Raw genomic sequence first — 20,876 nt, forward strand, 5'->3', positions numbered from 1 at the left:
AGCAGGTTAAGTTCAAAGATGGGCCGATTTAGGGTCTTAGGACAGTGAGTTGTGTTAGATTCTTCAACATCCTTCGTCAAATTATCTCAGATCGGTCCACATTTGGATATAGCTGCCATATAGACCGATCCTCCGGTTTAAGTTCTTAGGCCCATAAAAGCCACATTTAATATCCGATTTTGCTGAAATTTGGGATAGTGAGTTGTGTTAGGCCCTTCAACATTCTTCGTCAAATTGGCCCAGATCGGTCCAGATTTAGATATAGCTGCCATATAGACCGATCTCTCGGTTTAAGGTTTTGGGGTCATAATAGGCGCATTTATTGTCCGATTTTGCCAAAATTTGAGACAGTGAGTTGCGTTAGGCTCTTCGACGTCCTTCGTCAATTTGGCCCAGATCGGTCCAGATTTGGATATAGCTGCCATATAGACCGCGGTTTTAGGTTTTGGAGCCATAAAAGGTGCATTTATTGTCCGATTTCGCCGAAATTTGAGACAGTGAGATGCGTTAGGCTCTTCGACGTCCTTCTTCAAATTGGCCCTGATCGGTGCAGATTTTAATATAGCTGCCATATAGACCGATCTCTCGATTTAAGGTTTTGGGCCCATAAAATGCACATTTATTGTCCGATATCCAAAGCAAGACCTAAAATATATCCATATTACAACAAAAATAGTGGCGCGTTTACTTTTGATTTTTTTTTTTAAATGGACCCCCCCCACCTTAATTTTTACATCTAACCATAGGAGATTGCTATCATTCGACCCACGCTCTGAATGTATTAAATCACATTCAGAGCGTGTGTCACCTCAAACTAAAAAATAAAAAGGGGAATCCCAGAATTTTACATCAAACAATCATGTGTTAGGTGCACGGTTAATAGAGGGTCCATTATTGACGCACGGATCATAGAAGTAAAGCACGGTTAATAGAGGTTCAAAATCAAAAGAACAGCATGCCGGTAAACAGGGGTAACCGGGTAGTAGAGGCTCGGATAATCGAGTTTCAACTGTAGATGTTAGTGGGAAAATTATAATTGCGATTATTTGTTTTTTATTGGCATTGGCACTTTAAGCTTTTCTATCACGCCTTACAATGCATCAGCTGCTTGGATTGATGTTATGTTTGTGATAAATAACTGTTGTTGCACAGGCAACGATATGTTTATAACATTGTATGTTATAAAACACACCACAGCATGTTTCTGTATGTAGGTTAACATTTTCCTCTCTGCCTATGATAGTGGACAAACAAATATAATACAGGTTGGCTGAGACGAAGGCCACGGTAGCGCAGAGGTTAGCATGTCCGTCTATGACGCTGAACGGCTGGATTCGAATCCTAGCGAGAACATCAGCGGTGGTTTTCCCCTTCAAATGCTGGAGACATTTGTGAGGCATGCCATTTGAAAGAATGGTATCGCAACCATGTTAAAACTTCTCCCCAAAGTGGTGTCACACTGCGGCACGCCGTTCGCACGCTGCAATTAAACGAAGGCCCCTTATCATTGAGCTTAAACTTGAATCGCACAGCACATATTGAGCTGTGAGAAGTTTGCCCCTGGATCTTAATGGAATGTTAATGGGAAAATTTGCATAGCTGAGACGAAGTGTTACCAATTCAAACGACCATTGTTTATTGATTCTAATAACAACAAGAAAAATCATGCTAAGTTCGGCCGGGCCGAATCTGTTATACCCTCCACCATGGATCGCATTTGTCAAGTTTTTTGCCCGGTAACTCTATATATGGTCTAAGAAAAGCAAATTGATAAAAATTGCTATGCTATTCGAGCAATGTCAGGTTATAAACCTATTCGGGCCATACTTGGCTTCGTTCGTTCCCATGCCACTCATACCCGCCTCTGCCGGTCGAAGGGGCCACCACCCATTACGTAGGGATGCGAACACCCAATTGGGTTTGGGTAATACTGCCTACGGATATTTCACAGCCAGTTAAACACTATGGTTAGATCATCATACACATTATGTCTAAAGCAACATTGATATTACACAACAATGAAAGGACAATAAGATGAACATTCTTCTCTGGCAAGTTCTACAACAAACTATAGGCGAAGGATAGAATTCTTTATAACGTGAATGGGATCGGTGAAGGATATACTACTATACAATTTGTTATATACGTCACACGAAGAGCGAAATGGATTGTTTTATTCGTAATTTGATCTCACTAAGGGTAGCCTAAGAGTATTTCGGAGAGGAATATTAAAATTTAATCCGCCAGTTAAGAATTGGGAATCAATCTGACCACGCAATAGTTTCACAATAAATACGACCCTTAGCATCAAACGCCTCCTTTCGAGCGTTGGGAAATCTATAAGTTTCAAGCGGCTCTCTTAGGTGGAAGAAATTCAGCCGAATTCCATGATAAACCCTTAAATTCAAAAAGAAGAAATTGTACCTGGACTGATTTAATCCTATCTGAGTAGCACTTGTAAAATGGGTTCCAAACCACACAACCGTATTCGAATGTGGGCCGGACTAAGCTTGTAAACAATCATCAAACTCCTTGGACCAACGTTTATAAAACCCAACAACGACTATGCCTTATTGATGCACGAGTCAATGTGCAAATTCAGTATAGGAATCTACGTTCAGTAAAGGAATATACGGAATATAGACCTGTGTAAAATGTCAGCCAATTCGAATAAGAATTGCGCCCTTTCGGGGCTCAACAAGTAAAATAGAGAGATCGATTTATATGGGAACTGTATCGGGCTATACACCGATTCAGACTATAATAAACACGTATGTTGACGGTCATGAGAGAATCCGTCGTACAAAATTTCAGGCAAATCGGATAATAATTGTGACCTCTACAGGCTCAATAAGTCAAGATCCCAGATCGGTTTATATGACAGCTATATCAGGTTATGAACCGATTTAAACCATACTTGGCATAGTTGTTGGATATCATAACAAAACACGTCGTGCCAAAATTCATTCAAATCGGATAAGAATTGCGCCCTCTAGAGTCTCAAGAAGTCAAGACCCCAGATCGGTTTATATGACAGCTATATCAGGTTATGAACCGATTTCAACCATTCTTGGCAAAGATATTGGATATCATGACAAAACACGTCGTGCGAAATTTAATTCCAATCGGATAAGAAATGCGCACTCTAGAGGCTCAAGAAGTCAAGACCCAAGATCGGTTCATATGGCAGCTATATCATGTTATGAACCGATTTGAACCATACTTGGCACAGTTGTTGGATATCATAACAAAACACGTAGTGCCAAAATTCATTCAAATCGGATAAGAATTGCGCCCTCTAGAGGCTCAAGAAGTCAAGACCCAACCAGATCGGTTTATATGACAGCTATATCAAAACATGGACCGATATGACCCATTTACAATACCAACCGACCTACACTAATAAGAAGTATTTGTGAAAAATTTTAAGCGGTTAGCTTTACTCCTTCGGAAGTTAGCGTGCTTTGGACAGACAGACGGACGGACGGACATGGCTAGATCGACATAAAATGTCACGACGATCAAGAATATATATACTTTATGGGGTCTCAGACGAATATTTCGAGTAGTTACAAACAGAATGACGAAATTAGTATACCCCCCATCTTATGGTGGAGGGTATAAAAATAGCATATCCTGCGAGAAACCAGCAGTTCAAACAGCTTTGGTATTGCACTTAATTTTGCAATACCTCTATAGTTTTCAATAATACATCTGCTACCAATTTTATGTAAAGGAATTATATAAATTGACCTCCAGGAATGGGGAAAGTATCCTGATGATAATGATTCATTGAATATGGCCGTATGTGGCCCATATAACTCATAAACACAAGAATTCAGAATATTGGCCGGTACACCTTCCGGCCCTGGTGTCTTGCAGCTCATTAATGACTTTAAACCATTCAGCACCACATCCTCAGTAAGAATAATCCGTTGGAAATAACTCAACCTATTAATGACAAAAGCATATTAGGAACTGGAAGACAATTTGAAAAAAGTCTGCACACATAACGCATATATCCGAATGCAACTAGGGAATTCCCGAACCATCCTCTCAGAATTCACTAACTTATAAAAGCTACTGGGATTACTGTAAAGACAATTCCTCATCCTGACAAGATAATAAGAATAACATCTCATATTCTAAGTGATGTACTGAGCCCTCGCTCTTGAATAATTGGTATAATTCAATGAATTGAATTGTATAATTTCTAAAAAAGTATACTTTCGATATTACGCAAGCGTCTCAGATACGGGGTAGACCATGCTGGTCACCTTTCAGAATTAGGCCTTACGGTGGGAACAGATATTTTGAAAGCATCATTCAGTACATTATAAAAAGACGAAATTCGCAAATCCATGTCGCAATCAGAAACCCAACTAATGCCGCATAAAATCGAACGCAACAGATCAAAGTCGACTCTGCCAAAATTAAAGCTAAATCCCGTTTCCTTTACTGAAATACCTTTCGTCAAACCACGCCGCAACTGAACTTCAAACAAAGTCGAATGGTATCCGTCCTCAAGTAAACATCTACATAAAGACAAGTCCACGATCGAAGTAAACACCAGGTCCAAAATCCTATCCCTTACATTACGAATGTTATTCATCTGAAACAAGCACTGGTCAAAAATTATCTCCCAGAATGTGTCCGGATGAAACCGGCACATAGCCAACGGCGTTCTCTTTCGAGACGTACGATATATGGTGTAAGTTGAAGTCACCGATACAAACAAGTTCGGAATCTGCATGCTTGGATATTAAAAACTATAGTAGATCCCATTGTGCAAAAGTTCAACCAAATCGGATAAGAATTGGCCCTGGAGGGACTTAAGAAGTAAAATGGGGTGATCGGTGTGCATGGGAGCTATATGAGGTTATGGACCGATTCGACCATATTTGAAACGTATTTTAGAGGGCATAGAGGAAGTCATAGTACAAAATTTCAGCCAAATCCGATAAGAATTGCGCCCTTAAGACGCTCTATAAGTCAAATAGGGAGGTCGGTTTATATGGGAGCTATATGTAAATATGGACCGATATGGCCCATTTACAATACCAACAAACACACACTAATAAGAAGTATTTGTGCAAAATTTCAAGCGCCTATCTCTAGGTTAGATCGAATTAAAATGTCAAGACGATCAAGTATATATATATACTTTAGGGGGTCTAAGATCAATATTTCGAGGTATTACAAAGAGAATAGGGAGGTTAATATACCCCCATCCTATGGTGGAGGGTCTGTCTGAAAGTTATCCAAAATTTAGAATCCATTCACTTTCGCTCGATATGACGACCCCCTTTTGCCTTGATTATTGCTTTGAGTCGGTCAAAAACAAGTTGCAAGCTGCACGATTGTAATCTGCCGGTATTTTGGTTCATTCCGTACTACGGCTTCCTTAGCGGATCCATACTGGCATATATTTTACTATTTACCATACTCTATAAAACGGCCCAAATAAAAAAGTTCATCGGATTGGCATCTGGCGAATTGGACAGCCACTGTGTGGGCGAAATGAAGTGCGGAACATGATTTGTTAAACATGATTGGTTTACATGTGCTTTATGTGACAGTCCAGAGTTTTGTTGGCACGTCCATGGTCTACGACCGAAATGTTCTAGTTGCCTTCCCGTTTCAAGAGGTGTTTCACAGGGGTCTGTATTGGGTCCACTTCTTTTTTCTTTACATAGCAATGACCTTCCTGGACAGTTACAGAATTGTGGTATTCATATACATGCAGACGACGTACAGTTGTAAAGGAGCTCTTCACCGGAGAGGTTAGTCGATAGTGACTTCGATAGGATAAATTCATGGGCAAACGCCAATGAATTACTTTTAAATCCAATAAAGAGTAAGTGCCTTGTGATTGGTAGGAATCGGGTGACAATGCCGCCCAATCTTGATGTGGCAATTGCTGAAGCTCCAATTGAGATTGTTTCATCTGCAAGAAACCTTGGGTTGGATGATAGGCTTTGAGGGAAGAATCATGTCAGTGCGACAGTGGGCAGCACGTGTGGCGTTTTACGGAACTTATGTATGAGTCGACAGTATACCCCATTGTCCTTAAGAATGCTTTTGGCTAAGACATTTATTCTGCCAAAACTGTTAAATTATAAAGTTGTGATGTTACTAATAGGAATAAATTGCACGTAGCCTTTTACGATGTCGTTAGATACATTTTTGGTTTGCTTAGAAGAGACCGAGTATCTGACTTTGTCAAACAAGTATATGGTGTCTCATTTGACTCGTTCCTTAAGATACGCTCGTTACAAATGATCCACAAGATAATTTATACCAATGAACCGTCATATCTGGCTTCTGTATTGCGTTTTGCCAACTCTACAAGAGGTTAGCAAATAATACAAATGCGTCATCAAAATCGTATATCTGAACAACAGTTCTTTGTATTTAAATGCGTCTCTGGAATACTATTCCCAAAAATATTCAAAGTATATGTAATTAAAGGCAGTCCAAATCTTCGATTTCAATCATTTTCAATAATTGGTTTTATCCTTTTTTAACATTTTTTAAATTGTTAAATATTTTTAGCAATTATTGTTGTATTTAAATGAAATGTCTCATGTTTTACATGAGACATTGTCTTTTGTATGGGTTTTATCATAATAAAAAACAAGTAAAAGCGTGCTAAGTTCGGCCGGGCCGAAGCTTATATACCCTCCACCATAGATCGCATTTGTCGAGTTCTTTTCCTGGCATCTCTTCTTAGGCAAAAAAGGATATAAGAAAAGATTTGCTCTGCTATTCGAGCGATATCAAGATATGGTCCGGTTTGGACCACAATTAAATTACATGTGGGAGACCTGTGTAAAATGTCAGCCAATTCGAATAAGAATTGCGCCCTTTGGGGGCTCAAGAAGTAAAATAGAGAGATCGATTTATATGGGAGCTGTATCGGGCTATAGACCGATTCAGACCGTAATAAACACGTATGTTGATGGTCATGAGAGAATCCGTCGTACAAAATTTCAGTCAAATCGGATAATAATTGCGACCTCTAGAGGCTCAAGAAGTCAAGATCCCAGATCGGTTTATATGGCAGCTATATCAGGTTATGAACCGACTTGTACTTTATTTGCCATAGTTGTTGAAAGTAACAATAAAAAACGTTTTGCGAAATTTCAGCCAAATCGGATAGGAATTGCGCCCTCTAGATGCTCAAGAAGTCAAGTCCCCAGATCTGTTTATATGACAGCTATATCAGGTTATGAACCGATTTGAACCATATTTGGCACAGTTGTTGGATATCATAACAAAATACAACGTGCCAAAACTCATTCAAATCGGATAGGAATTGCGCCCTTTAGACGCTCAAGAAGTCAATACCCCAGATCGGTTTATATGGCAGCTATATCAGGTTATGGACCGATTTGAACCATACTTGGCAAAGTTATTGGATATAATAACAAAACACGTCGTGCAAAATTTCATTGCAATCGGATAAGAATTGCGCACTCTAGAGGCTCAAGAAGTCAAGTCCCAAGATCGGTTTATATGGCAGCTATATCAAAACATGGACCGATATGGCCCATTTACAATACCAACCGACCTACACTAATAGGAAGTATTTGTGCAAAATTTCAAGCGGCTTGCTTTACTCCTTCGGAAGTTAGCGTGCTTTCGACAGACAGACGGACGGACGGACGGACGGACGGACGGACGGACGGACGGACGGACGGACGGACAGACGGACGGACATGGCTAGATCGACATAAAATGTCGCGACGATCAAGAATATATATACTTTATGGGGTCTCAGACGAATATTTCGAGTAGTTACAAACAGAATGACGAAATTAGTATACCCCCCATCTTATGGTGGAGGGTATAAAAACAAATACAAACCTTAACGTGCCCATGGTTTCAAAGCAGGTTCCAGATAATAAGTCGCACTTACTTTGAGGATAGGCTCGATGAAAACGATTGGAGAGGGGCCATCAGTGGTCACAGCTGCTCATGCCATCACATGAAATGGAAAATTATTTCGGGTGACAGTTCGTAGACTCAATTTCTCGTATGTACGCTGTCTTAGCGACATTTGCAAAGGTCCTTGGACCCATATTGTATTGCTCTGTATTGCTTTTTTTGACATGGTATATAGAGCTGGAAAAATATCGATGGTACTATCGATATTTTATTTTTTGACCGATTATCGTTTGCGATTCGTTCTATCGATATTGTCGACAAAGTTCCGCTAATTGCAATACTGAAAAAAAGCGAACTAGCATCACTTTCGGCTGGGCCAAATCTTATATACCCTCCACCATGGATCGCTTTTGTCAAATTCGAAAGTTAATGCGAGGTCATAATTAGAAATATCCATACCCATATTGGGATATAAATTAGTTTCTGTAGTTGCTCAAGATTTTAAATCGCGAGATCGATTTAACGAGAGCTCGCTCATTTTATGATCATACATAGTACAGATGTTGCAGGTCGTAAGAAAGTCGTTCAAAATTTTAGCCACATCGTATAAGAGTTGCCACATCGTATAAGAGTATAAGAGTTGAGAGGCTCAAGAAGTATTAACTGGAGATCAATTTATACACTCAAAAAAAGTAAGAAAAGTTAACTTGAATTAAGCCTCAGCGGTGTCATAGGCACAGTATAAGAGCGTGCTCAGTTCGGCCGGGCCGAATCTTATATACCCTTCATTTGTCGAGTTCTATGCGCGGTATCTCTCTTTAGACAAACATAGAATATTGAATAAGAACTGTTATGCTATTGGAGCTATGCCAAGTATTAGGCACGCTTTTTATATCCTCCACTATAGGATGGGGGTATACTAATTTCGTCATTCTGTTTGTAACACCTCGAAATATTCGTCTGAGACCCCATAAAGTATATATATTCTTGATCGTCATGTCGTTTTAAGTCGATCTAGCCATGTCCGTCCGTCCATCTGTCGAAGCACGCTAGCTTCCGAAGGAGTAAAGCTAGCCGCTTGAAATTTTGCACAAATACTTTTTATTAGAGTAGGTCGGTTTGTATTGTAAATGGGCCAATTCGATCCATGTTTTGATATAGCTGCCATATAAACCGATCTTGGGTCTTGACTTCTTGAGCGCAATTCTCGTCCGATTTAACTGAAATTTTGCACGTAGTCTTTAGGAATCACTTTCAACAAATGTGCCAAGTATGATTCAAATGGGTTCATAATCTGGTATAGCCGTCATATAAACCGATCTTGGATCTAGACTTCTTGAGCCAATAGAGCGCGCAATTCTCTTCCGATCGGTATAGAACCTGATATAGCTGCCATATAAACCGATCTGGGATCTTGACTTCTTGAACCTCTAGAGGGTGCAATTCTCATCCGATTTGGCTGAAATTTTGTACAACGGCTTCTCTTATGACCTTCAACATACGTGTCTAATATAGTCCGAATCGATTAATAGCTTGACACAGCTTCCATATAAACCGATCTCCCGATTTTGCTTCTTGAGCCCCGAATCGGACTATAAGTTGATATAGCTCCTCCTCCTCCGTCCATATTCTTTATTCCCTTTGAAGAGTCTCAACATTTGTGGTGTGTCAAATGTATCAAGGGTGTGTTAAATGTATTAAATGTGTAGCTGCAATGATCGCGATTTCTGCCTTTGTTTTTTTTTTTTTTGGTTTAACATGAATTCCAAAAAATTTTTGTAATATTTAATCCTGATGGATGTTTACTTTGAAGGAAATATCGTTTTTATTTAACATACCAGTTTGTTGAAGACGCAATATAAAAAGTTCCTAAGGTAAAAGTTCCTAGTTTGTTTGATGTTTATTTTTTCTACTTATGGACTGAATTTAAAATGTAAACTAAATTTATTTTCTTGCAGTAAATACGAACTATTTTGTATTATTTTTACTTATTGGAGTTTACAATAACTTTTTTTGCACGTTTTTAAAGAAATTTTTATTAGATTTTTTTTTTCATTTTACACTAATTTTATACCCTGCACCCTGTACTGTGGTACAAGCCATTATAACATAAGGGATTTGTTTGTAACATTCAGTAAAGAGAGTGCTAGACCCGTTGGGAATTACACCCATCGACTCAGAATTATCTTCTGATTCGATTTAGCTATGTCCGTCTGTTTGTCTGTACATGTAAGATTTTCTATCGACTCTCGATATAACTGGTGCATTTCATAGAAATCGGTTCACATTTAGATATACATTCACTTCAACAGCGCATTTACTGGCAAATCTTTCCAAAAAAGACGTCTAGACGTCTACAACAAGCTCTATTATATATAAAAAGTTTGCTCGTATATAGGGATAATACATGTATAAATTGTTTCGGCAGACTTAGCCTCCAATATGTGTATCTCTTATTTTTTTTAATTTTTTCGTCAAATTTAATTTTAACGGCACCTATAAGGTTGAGATTTGCTGTCAAATTTTGAGAGAAATTAAATTCCTCTGTTATTTCTATGCACTTTGTTCATAATATTAGTTAGGATTCCCAAAAACATTATATGGTTGGCATTTTCTTTTTTGCGAATTTCTTTCTTTCTAAAAGTGTGTCGTCTTTTCAGACAACCGGTATTTTCTTTGATGGCCACAAAACAGAATTTGGATGGGCCAACAAATACAATAAATGTATGTCAGGTCAAGATGAATGAAGATCATCGACCCCCAACACACGGGAACTATGAAATATAATATGTTTTAAATGCGTGGTTAATTTGAACTACCGTGTGCAAAATCCAAAGCATACTTTTAGGCATGCATATGAATTTCACCTCTGGCTTAAAGGGTTGTCCATGCAAAGTAGCATAAATCAAGTGTGTGGTTAATTTAAACTAACATGTGCAAAATATATAGCCTACTTTTAGGCAAGTAAATAAATTTCACCTCTGACATAAAGGGTTGCCCATGCTAAGTAAAATAAATCAAAAAATTGTGAAGACAAATCAAAAAATTAATCAAATAAAAAAAAATATGTATTGTTGACATGTCTTTATACATCAGTGATCAAAAACGATAAAAATTGGACACAAGTCCATAACTTTATAACTATTGATATGAGCATGTCCAAGATATTTGGCTAAGGCTTCTGGAACGCAAATTTTATTGGCTCATATCTTAAATATAGGATGTGATACCGATTTTGAATTTCTTTTTTTCTGAATTTTGAAACAGCGGATTTAATTTGTATTATACATGCAGGACGAATATGATCCAAATTGGTGCAAATTTAGATTATATATACAGTGGGAAGCAAAACCGAGTGGATGTTCCATTTATTTAAAAAAAAGGCGTAAAAAATCGGCTACCTTTTTCTAGCCGAATACTCTGACAGTTATCACTAGGGTTCGGAATTCTTAGCAGATGCATATTTGTCGTCGTACGTCTTAATACAAAGGCTTTAAGATATATTTACGAATCAAGAACAGTAGATTAAAATGTCATTGATTTGTTTGTGCATATTTTACTTTAAATACACATACAAACGAACTTCTCTACAACGAACTTTCCTATAACGAATTGTTCTCTATAACCAATGAAAATTGAAAACACAACTTTTTTCAGCCATTTTCACCTATTTTAACCTCTCTATAACCAATTATATCTCTCTAACGAATTGTTTTTAAAGCGCATGTTAAAATTCTCATGCAAACATATCTCTCTTATAACAAATATTTTGGCGAACTTCTTTTTTATTGAAGTTGACACAAAAAAGGTGGAACAAAACGAAACCCACTCAATGTTGATCATGAACGCACTCGCAGATAGCCACAAAATAAAATTTGCCGGAAAATACGTTTCATTTTCATTAACTACTGTGCCTAGTTTCCCGTGTACAACCGGCAATGCTTTGTTTGCCTTGCGTGTCCAAAAACAAACAAAGCAGGGGTGTGTAAAATATTGGTTGCCCAAAAAGTAATTGCGGATTTTTTAAAAGAAAGTAAATGCATTTTTAATAAAACTTAGAATGAACTTTAATCAAATATACTTTTTTACACTTTTTTCTAAAGCAAGCTAAAAGTAACAGCTAATAACTGACAGAAGAAAGAATGCAATTACAGAGTCACAAGCTGTGAAAAAATTTGTCAACGCCGACTATATGAAAAATCCACAATTACTTTTTGGGCAACCTAATAGTATAAGTTTAAAATAATTTTTGTAGTGGCCCGACGACTGATTGGAAAATTAAAAACAAAACAAATAAAAAGAGTGATAAGTTCGGCCGGGCCGAATCTTATATAGAAAAACACCACCTGCAACATTTCAGGAAAATCGAGTAATAATTGCGCCCACCAGAGGCTCAAAAAGTGAAACTGGGAGATCGGATTTAGACCATACTCGGAACAGTTATTGGAAGTCATACCAAAACGATACATGTAAAATTTCAACCTAATTGATAGGAATTGCGCCCTCTAGAAGCCCAGGGAGACTAATCGGGAGATCGGTTTATATGGCGGTTTTTTTCAGACTATGGAGAGATGTAAACCATACTTAGCACAGTTGTTGGAAGTCAAAATAAAATACTTCATGCAAAATTTCGGCCAAATCGGATAAGAATTGCGCCCTCTAGAAGCTCAAGAAGTCTAATCGGGAGATTGGTTAATATGGCGGCTATATGAGGTTATGAACTGATTTAGACCACACTTGGCACAGTTATTGGGAGTCATACCAGAACACTTCATGCAAAAGTTCAGCCAAATCGGATATGAATTGCGCCCACTAGAAGCTATAGAAGACAAGACCCAAGGCCGGTTTATATGGCAGCTATATCAGGTTATCAACCGATTTAGACTATACGTAGCACAGTTGTTGGAAGTAATACCAAAACACCAAGTGCAAAATTTCAGGCAAATAGGATTAGAATTGCGCCCTCTAGAAGCTCAAGAAGTTAAGACGCAAGGTCGGTTTATATGGTATCTATATCAAAGCATAAACCGATTTGGCCCATTTACCATCCCAACTGACCTACGCTAATAAGAAGTATTTGTGCAAAATTTCATGCGCCTAGCTTTACTCCTTCGAAAGTTTGAGTGCTTTAGACAGACGGACTGACGGACATGGCTAGATCGACCTTAAATGCCATGACCATCAAGAATATATATACTTTATGGGGTCTTAAACGCATATTTAGATGTGTTACAAAAGGAATGACGAAATTGGTATACCCCCCATCATTTGGCCGATGGTATAATAAGTTGTGTAGTGTTCGGACAACAGAAAACAAGCAAAAAGACATTAAGTTCGGCCGAGCCGAACTTTGGATACCCACCACTTCGGGTATATATGTAAACCCCATTTCGTCGAAATCCGGTGAAAATTGGATAACTTAAGCACCCAAATTCGGCTCGGACATTGAGTGGTCTAATATATATGTCACTATTCAATTTTGTAGAACAAAATATTGGTCTCTTTGGCAGATATATCCAATTATAAACCGATCTGAACCATATTAAGGTCGGATACCGTGAGGCTCTGAAAAACTAACTGTTTCAAATAACAGCGAAATCTGGTAATAAATAAAGCTTTTATGGGCTTCAGTACCCTTATCGACAGATTGGTCTCTTTGGCAGCAAATTCAGCAAAATTCACCATAGAACAAAATATTGGTCTCTTTGGCAGATATATCCAATTATAAACCGATCTGAACCATATTAAGGTCGGATACCGTAAGGCTCTGAAAAACTAACTGTTTCAAATAACAGCGAAATCTGGTAATAAATAAAGCTTTTATGGGCTTCAGTACCCTTATCGACAGATTGGTCTCTTTGCAGCAATATCTAAATATAGACCGATCTGAACCATATTTAGGTTGGGTATCTAAAGGGTAAAAATAACTCATTGTTTAAAATTTTAGCCAAATCGGTTAAAAAAATAAAGCTTTTATGGGCTTCAGCCCCTTATCGGCAGTTCGGTCTATATGACAGCTGTGTCTAAATATAGTCCGATTTGTACCGTATTTGGGTCGGATGATGGGAGGCTTAAAACTGCGCACTATTCCATATTTCAGCAAAATCGCGTCAGTTGTCGAAAAGCCTTAAACTATTCACTGTTTAAAATTTCAGCAAAATCGGATGAAAAAAGAAGTTTTTATGGGCATTAAAGCCTTTATCGGAAAACGGGTCCATGTAGCAGCTATATCCAAATATGGTCCGATTTGGCCCGTTCAAGAACATAGCTGGCGTGCATCAAAAAGACTTATCTGTGCCGAATTTCAGCTCAATATCTCAATTTTTGAAGGCTCTAGAGTGATTACAACAGACGGACGGACAAACACACGGACATCGTTAAATCGTCTTAGAATTTTACGACGATCCGAAATATATATACTTTGTTTCGAAATATATATACTTTGTAATACTTTGTCGGAAATTGATATTGCGATGTGTTGCAAACGGAATGACTAAATGAATATAGACAAAACGTATAGGTTTATCAATTAAAGGAAAGTGCCATATTATATTCAAAGTTTATAAAGGCTATACAAAAGAAGGAATATCGGCTAGAAATCTCTCAAATATTTAAAAAAATAAAATAAAAAACATGTCAGAACGCTAGAATACCTGAGTATTCAGAACAGACCAATAAAATTGGTCACCCCGGCATTTCGGGCTGCCAAATCTTAATTTGTTTTCAGATTTCCAAAATTTTTGCTGTAAAGTGCCCAAAAATCCCAACAAAAAATCCCCTTGAGATCTACAATGTCTCTTCTGGTATCGGGGATTTTCGACTTTTAATTTTTGGCAAGAAGGGCTTCCTACCAATATTTGCCTCCTCCACATCCAATTTACTAATGAATGGCGAGTTTGGCACCATCTTTGCCCGAAATGAGTATTTGGATATTTCAGTAAAAGTTTCGGGTAGTTTTTTTTTTATTTTCAAGGACAGTTTTATCACCAAAATTTAAAATTTTCGTTATTCTGTTAGGGTATTGTTGACCTGGTTTAAAATTCTTGTAATTTTGTTGTATTGTATCGGCTATAGGTCCATTAAAACACAAATATTTAAGGTTTTTTTCTTTTATTTTTCTCCAATATTTCGGTAGACTCCGTCTACCATTTTCAAGGCTAGTTGTATTTAAATAAAAAAACAGAAAAACACAAATTTTAGTAAAAACGAATCACACAATAAAAACAGAAAAACAATAATTTTTAAGAAACTTTAATTCCTATTACATTTAATGAGTTGTTACACGAACTATTGTCTGTTGGCAACTAAATGTTCTCTTCTGCTGTGCTTGTTGACTGTGTGGCGGTATACCTTCGCGCAGCTTTCTATATCTTTCTTGAAATTCATTCTCTCGTCAGGCGGTAAGTCGATGATATGCAACATCTCGAGAGTGAATCTTCGTCTGTAATTGTTCTCTTGAGCTAAGATGTCCACATCGTTGAGGTTTGGCTTATGACCAGTCAATGCACAGTGGGCTGCTAGTGCAGTTTTCTGCTCGATTGGTCTATTATTGGCTTTTTGGTCAGATTTATGTGCAGATAACCTAGTTTTCAATTTCGTCATGGTAGTGCCAATATATGCCATCGGGCATATATTGGACTTGTCGCCGTTACATCTAATTTTATATACCACGTTTGATTTCTCCTCGTTTTTAATTTTACATTTTGTCTTGCTGAATAATTCATTCACAGTTTTGCCTGTTTTTAATGCGAGATGGTATTTGTCCTTGTCGTATAGATTTGATTTGCCAAATCTTTCGGAGAATCCTTGTATGTATGTTAGCGATTTATAAATTTTTCCTTTTGTAGGCTGCTCTCCGTCTATGATTTTTCCAAGACGTTCCTTGGCCTTGCCTAATAGTGAATTAATTGTCCAATTAGGGAAGTCGTTGGCTCTAAGAATTGCCTTTATTTTCCTCTCATTGTCAGGATGAAAGTCTGGATCACTAATGCTAAATACTCTTCTTATAAAATTCGTTGCTGTGTTTGTTATTACTCTCTTGTGGTGTTTAGAGTAAAAATTGATTAATCTTCCGGAAGCCGTCGATTTTTGATACCAATCTATTTTTAGCTGGTTGCCATGTCTATAAACTACCGAGTCCAAATAAGGTAGTTTGCCATCATATTCTTCTTCCTTCGTAAATTGGATGTAGTTGTTGAAGGAGTTCAGAGTCTTCAGCGTCTCTGCCACGTCTGATTTCTTCAAAATCGCGAAAATGTCGTCTACATATTTTGTCAATATCTTAGGTTTTCTTATTTTGTCAAATGTGTTATTGAGAAGTTCCTCCATTACGATGTCAGCAATAATGGGTGAAGCGGGTGATCCCATTGGCATTCCTCTAAGCTGTTCATACAACTTGTCATCGTATTTAAAATATCTGCTGTCCTTAATGCAGAATGTTAGAATTTCCTTGAAAATTTCCCTTGGAATATTGGTATATTTTTCAATCTCGTCCCATTTATTCTCAATTGTCTGGAGTGCTAAATTTATTGGAATACTTGGGAACAAGGACACCACGTCAAAAGATACTAAAACTTCGTCATTTTCTATGGTCATGTTCTTTATCTTAGCTTTAAAGTCCACTGCGTCTTTCACATTATATTTGGAATCCTTGGTGATATTTTTCAAAATATTCACTATGTACCTACATAGATGATAGGACGGCGCGTTTATTGATGAACATATTGGTCTCAACGGTGTACCTTCTTTATGGATCTTTGGGAGTCCATATATTCGAGGGGCCAATGCGGTCTTGCTGGTCAATTTATTCTTCTCCTGGATGCTGATAAGATTCAAGTTGTGAAGTTTATCCACCAATTTGTTGTTCCTTGTCTGTAGCCTAGATGTTGGGTCAATCTTTAAGCGCCTATACATACACATATCGTGTATTATTGCCTTCATTTTTTGCTCGTAGTCATCTTTGTACAAAGCCACTGTCTTTCCTCCCTTGTCTGCCGTTAAAATTAATAAATCCTCATTCTCCTTTAAATATTTTCTTGTTTGAGACACTGTGTCCACCACATATTTGTCTCTCATGCTCATCTTTGACTTTCGTAAGTGATCGTCTATCAATGTTGTAAGCTTGGTTCTTCCCATCTCCTGTTCCTCTCTATTCTCTATAGTTTGTACACACTCCTCTCCCTCTGCAATGACTTGCAAGAGTGGAAAGTTCTTGTTGGTGTGTGGGAGAGCGTGTTTCGGACCTAAAGAGAGAATCCATTGTACGTTCGTTGGTATCTCTCGCTCTGTTTTATTCACAAACCACACGTCGTTGCGTCTAATGTTGAGGGCCTTGTCTTGTCGTTGTGTGAGTGCCTGTAGTTTCTTTATGTGTGTTGTCTTGCTCTTGCTAACATTGCCCTTGTAGAGAGTAAGCTCACTGTCGAGGTATTGTAGGAAATCATCTTGAGTCAGTAGTTCTCCTAGCTTAGTCTTTGTATTCTCTACTTTCTCTTTAAAAGAGTGGATTTGCTTGTGTTTGTATTGTATTAGAAGTTTTAATACTTTCGTGTGAAAGTTGTGAATGTACCTGTGTAATGTTTTCTCAATATTTGGCGGGATTTTCTTGGTTTTGTGTGTTTGGAAGATGTTGCTAGTGTGTTTGGTTGCATTGATTATGAAGTTTGGTATGATGCCTGTTCTCTTACATTTTATTAAAAATGTTACAGATGTTTTGAGCTTGGCTATTTGTTTTTGGTGTTTCGAATATTGCTGGGCCGTTCTGTATGTGTGCTCATTGTACTTTTGTTTGATGTTTTTGTATATTGTCATCTTATTTGTTTTTATATTACGGCGTGCCTCCCGTTGATGTATACTCTGTTAGGGTATTGTTGACCTGGTTTAAAATTCTTGTAATTTTGTTGTATTGTATCGGCTATAGGTCCATTAAAACACAAATATTTAAGGTTTTTTTCTTTTATTTTTCTCCAATATTTCGGTAGACTCCGTCTACCATTTTCAAGGCTAGTTGTATTTAAATAAAAAAACAGAAAAACACAAATTTTAGTAAAAACGAATCACACAATAAAAACAGAAAAACAATAATTTTTAAGAAACTTTAATTCCTATTACATTTAATGAGTTGTTACACGAACTATTGTCTGTTGGCAACTAAATGTTCTCTTCTGCTGTGCTTGTTGACTGTGTGGCGGTATACCTTCGCGCAGCTTTCTATATCTTTCTTGAAATTCATTCTCTCGTCAGGCGGTAAGTCGATGATATGCAACATCTCGAGAGTGAATCTTCGTCTGTAATTGTTCTCTTGAGCTAAGATGTCCACATCGTTGAGGTTTGGCTTATGACCAGTCAATGCACAGTGGGCTGCTAGTGCAGTTTTCTGCTCGATTGGTCTATTATTGGCTTTTTGGTCAGATTTATGTGCAGATAACCTAGTTTTCAATTTCGTCATGGTAGTGCCAATATATGCCATCGGGCATATATTGGACTTGTCGCCGTTACATCTAATTTTATATACCACGTTTGATTTCTCCTCATTTTTAATTTTACATTTTGTCTTGCTGAATAATTCATTCACAGTTTTGCCTGTTTTTAATGCGAGATGGTATTTGTCCTTGTCGTATAGATTTGATTTGCCAAATCTTTCGGAGAATCCTTGTATGTATGTTAGCGATTTATAAATTTTTCCTTTTGTAGGCTGCTCTCCGTCTATGATTTTTCCAAGACGTTCCTTGGCCTTGCCTAATAGTGAATTAATTGTCCAATTAGGGAAGTCGTTGGCTCTAAGAATTGCCTTTATTTTCCTCTCATTGTCAGGATGAAAGTCTGGATCACTAATGCTAAATACTCTTCTTATAAAATTCGTTGCTGTGTTTGTTATTACTCTCTTGTGGTGTTTAGAGTAAAAATTGATTAATCTTCCGGAAGCCGTCGATTTTTGATACCAATCTATTTTTAGCTGGTTGCCATGTCTATAAACTACCGAGTCCAAATAAGGTAGTTTGCCATCATATTCTTCTTCCTTCGTAAATTGGATGTAGTTGTTGAAGGAGTTCAGAGTCTTCAGCGTCTCTGCCACGTCTGATTTCTTCAAAATCGCGAAAATGTCGTCTACATATTTTGTCAATATCTTAGGTTTTCTTATTTTGTCAAATGTGTTATTGAGAAGTTCCTCCATTACGATGTCAGCAATAATGGGTGAAGCGGGTGATCCCATTGGCATTCCTCTAAGCTGTTCATACAACTTGTCATCGTATTTAAAATATCTGCTGTCCTTAATGCAGAATGTTAGAATTTCCTTGAAAATTTCCCTTGGAATATTGGTATATTTTTCAATCTCGTCCCATTTATTCTCAATTGTCTGGAGTGCTAAATTTATTGGAATACTTGGGAACAAGGACACCACGTCAAAAGATACTAAAACTTCGTCATTTTCTATGGTCATGTTCTTTATCTTAGCTTTAAAGTCCACTGCGTCTTTCACATTATATTTGGAATCCTTGGTGATATTTTTCAAAATATTCACTATGTACCTACATAGATGATAGGACGGCGCGTTTATTGATGAACATATTGGTCTCAACGGTGTACCTTCTTTATGGATCTTTGGGAGTCCATATATTCGAGGGGCCAATGCGGTCTTGCTGGTCAATTTATTCTTCTCCTGGATGCTGATAAGATTCAAGTTGTGAAGTTTATCCACCAATTTGTTGTTCCTTGTCTGTAGCCTAGATGTTGGGTCAATCTTTAATCAATATAGAAAGCTGCGCGAAGGTATACCGCCACACAGTCAACAAGCACAGCAGAAGAGAACATTTAGTTGCCAACAGACAATAGTTCGTGTAACAACTCATTAAATGTAATAGGAATTAAAGTTTCTTAAAAATTATTGTTTTTCTGTTTTTATTGTGTGATTCGTTTTTACTAAAATTTGTGTTTTTCTGTTTTTTTATTTAAATACAACTAGCCTTGAAAATGGTAGACGGAGTCTACCGAAATATTGGAGAAAAATAAAAGAAAAAAACCTTAAATATTTGTGTTTTAATGGACCTATAGCCGATACAATACAACAAAATTACAAGAATTTTCGTTATTAGTAAAATGAAAATTTGAAAATCGAACCTCTAGGCTTGTAAAGTGGTGCCGGCACCACCTAGGGCCGCATAATGTCGTTAACACCTCAGCTATAACCATTCAAATTTTCAAAAAGTTGTCTCTACCTGTTCTCAAACAGCAGATTTCTTATTATTTTTTGATTTTATCCAACTGTGCATTTGTTTATTTTGCACTTAGGGCAATTAAACCTAATATTGGTCAGTTTTTTCTATAACGTAATATTTCATCGGTGCAACTGCTACGTTATAGAGAAGTTCGACTGTATTAGCATATCTGCCCAAAGCATTCATATTTATGCCGTAAAAATGTTTTAAGTGCTTTTTATATCCACCACCATAGGATGGGGGTATACTAATATAGTCATTCCGTTTGGAACACCTCGAAATATTGATCTGGGGTCCCATAAAGTATATATATATATATATATATATTCTTGATTGTCTCGACATTCTGAGTCGATTTACCCATGTCCGTCAGTCGAAATCACGATAACGGTCGAACACGTAAAGCTGGCCGCTTGAAATTTTGCACAGATACTTAATGTTGATGTAGGTCGTAGGGGACTGCAAATAGGTCATATCGGTTCAGATTTGGTTATAGCTCCCATATAAACCGATCTCCCAATTTGACTTCCTAGTTTCAGCGTCTGTTCCTTGTTTAGGGGCGGCTGGGGGCGAGCGTCGGATCTTGGAGCAAGCGGCTCGCCACAATTAGGGATACATGTACAATCCCACAAAACCCATGCGGTTGGGGCGCTGGGCCAGTAACCCGCCCCCGGATAACTATGAGAACTACTATGAGAAACAAAGGAATAGTAAAAACGGACCCCCTCCCAACCTTGACGACCCACGCAAACGAAAAAAGGACCATGATTT

General features: G+C 37.6%; 1 protein-coding gene across 1 annotated transcript; it reads right to left on the bottom strand.

Moving 5' to 3' along the window:
• Nucleotides 1-1,090: 1,090 nt before the first annotated feature.
• On the bottom strand, nt 1,091-18,030 carry LOC131996025 (uncharacterized). The gene is made up of 3 exons (XM_059365444.1): nt 18,001-18,030; nt 16,447-17,892; nt 1,091-1,234 (listed from the first exon to the last, which is right to left on the bottom strand). Exons 2-3 carry the CDS (start codon nt 17,698-17,700, stop codon nt 1,091-1,093), a joined length of 1,398 nt encoding a protein of 465 aa, XP_059221427.1. The 5' UTR covers nt 17,701-17,892; nt 18,001-18,030.
• Between the last annotated feature and the right edge of the window lie 2,846 nt (nt 18,031-20,876).

The sequence above is a fragment of the Stomoxys calcitrans genome, chromosome 1 (assembly GCF_963082655.1).
Source record: "Stomoxys calcitrans chromosome 1, idStoCalc2.1, whole genome shotgun sequence".
NCBI classification, from domain to species: Eukaryota; Metazoa; Arthropoda; class Insecta; order Diptera; family Muscidae; genus Stomoxys; species Stomoxys calcitrans.

Coding starts and splice junctions, on each gene's coding strand:
- LOC131996025 (XM_059365444.1), bottom strand. CDS start 17,700: ATGACAATATACAAAAACATCAAACAAAAGTACAATGAGCACACATAC. Junction 1,235..16,446: donor AAGTTTTAGTATCTTTTGAC/GTGGTGTCCTTG, acceptor CCACTATCATAG/GCAGAGAGGAAAATGTTAAC.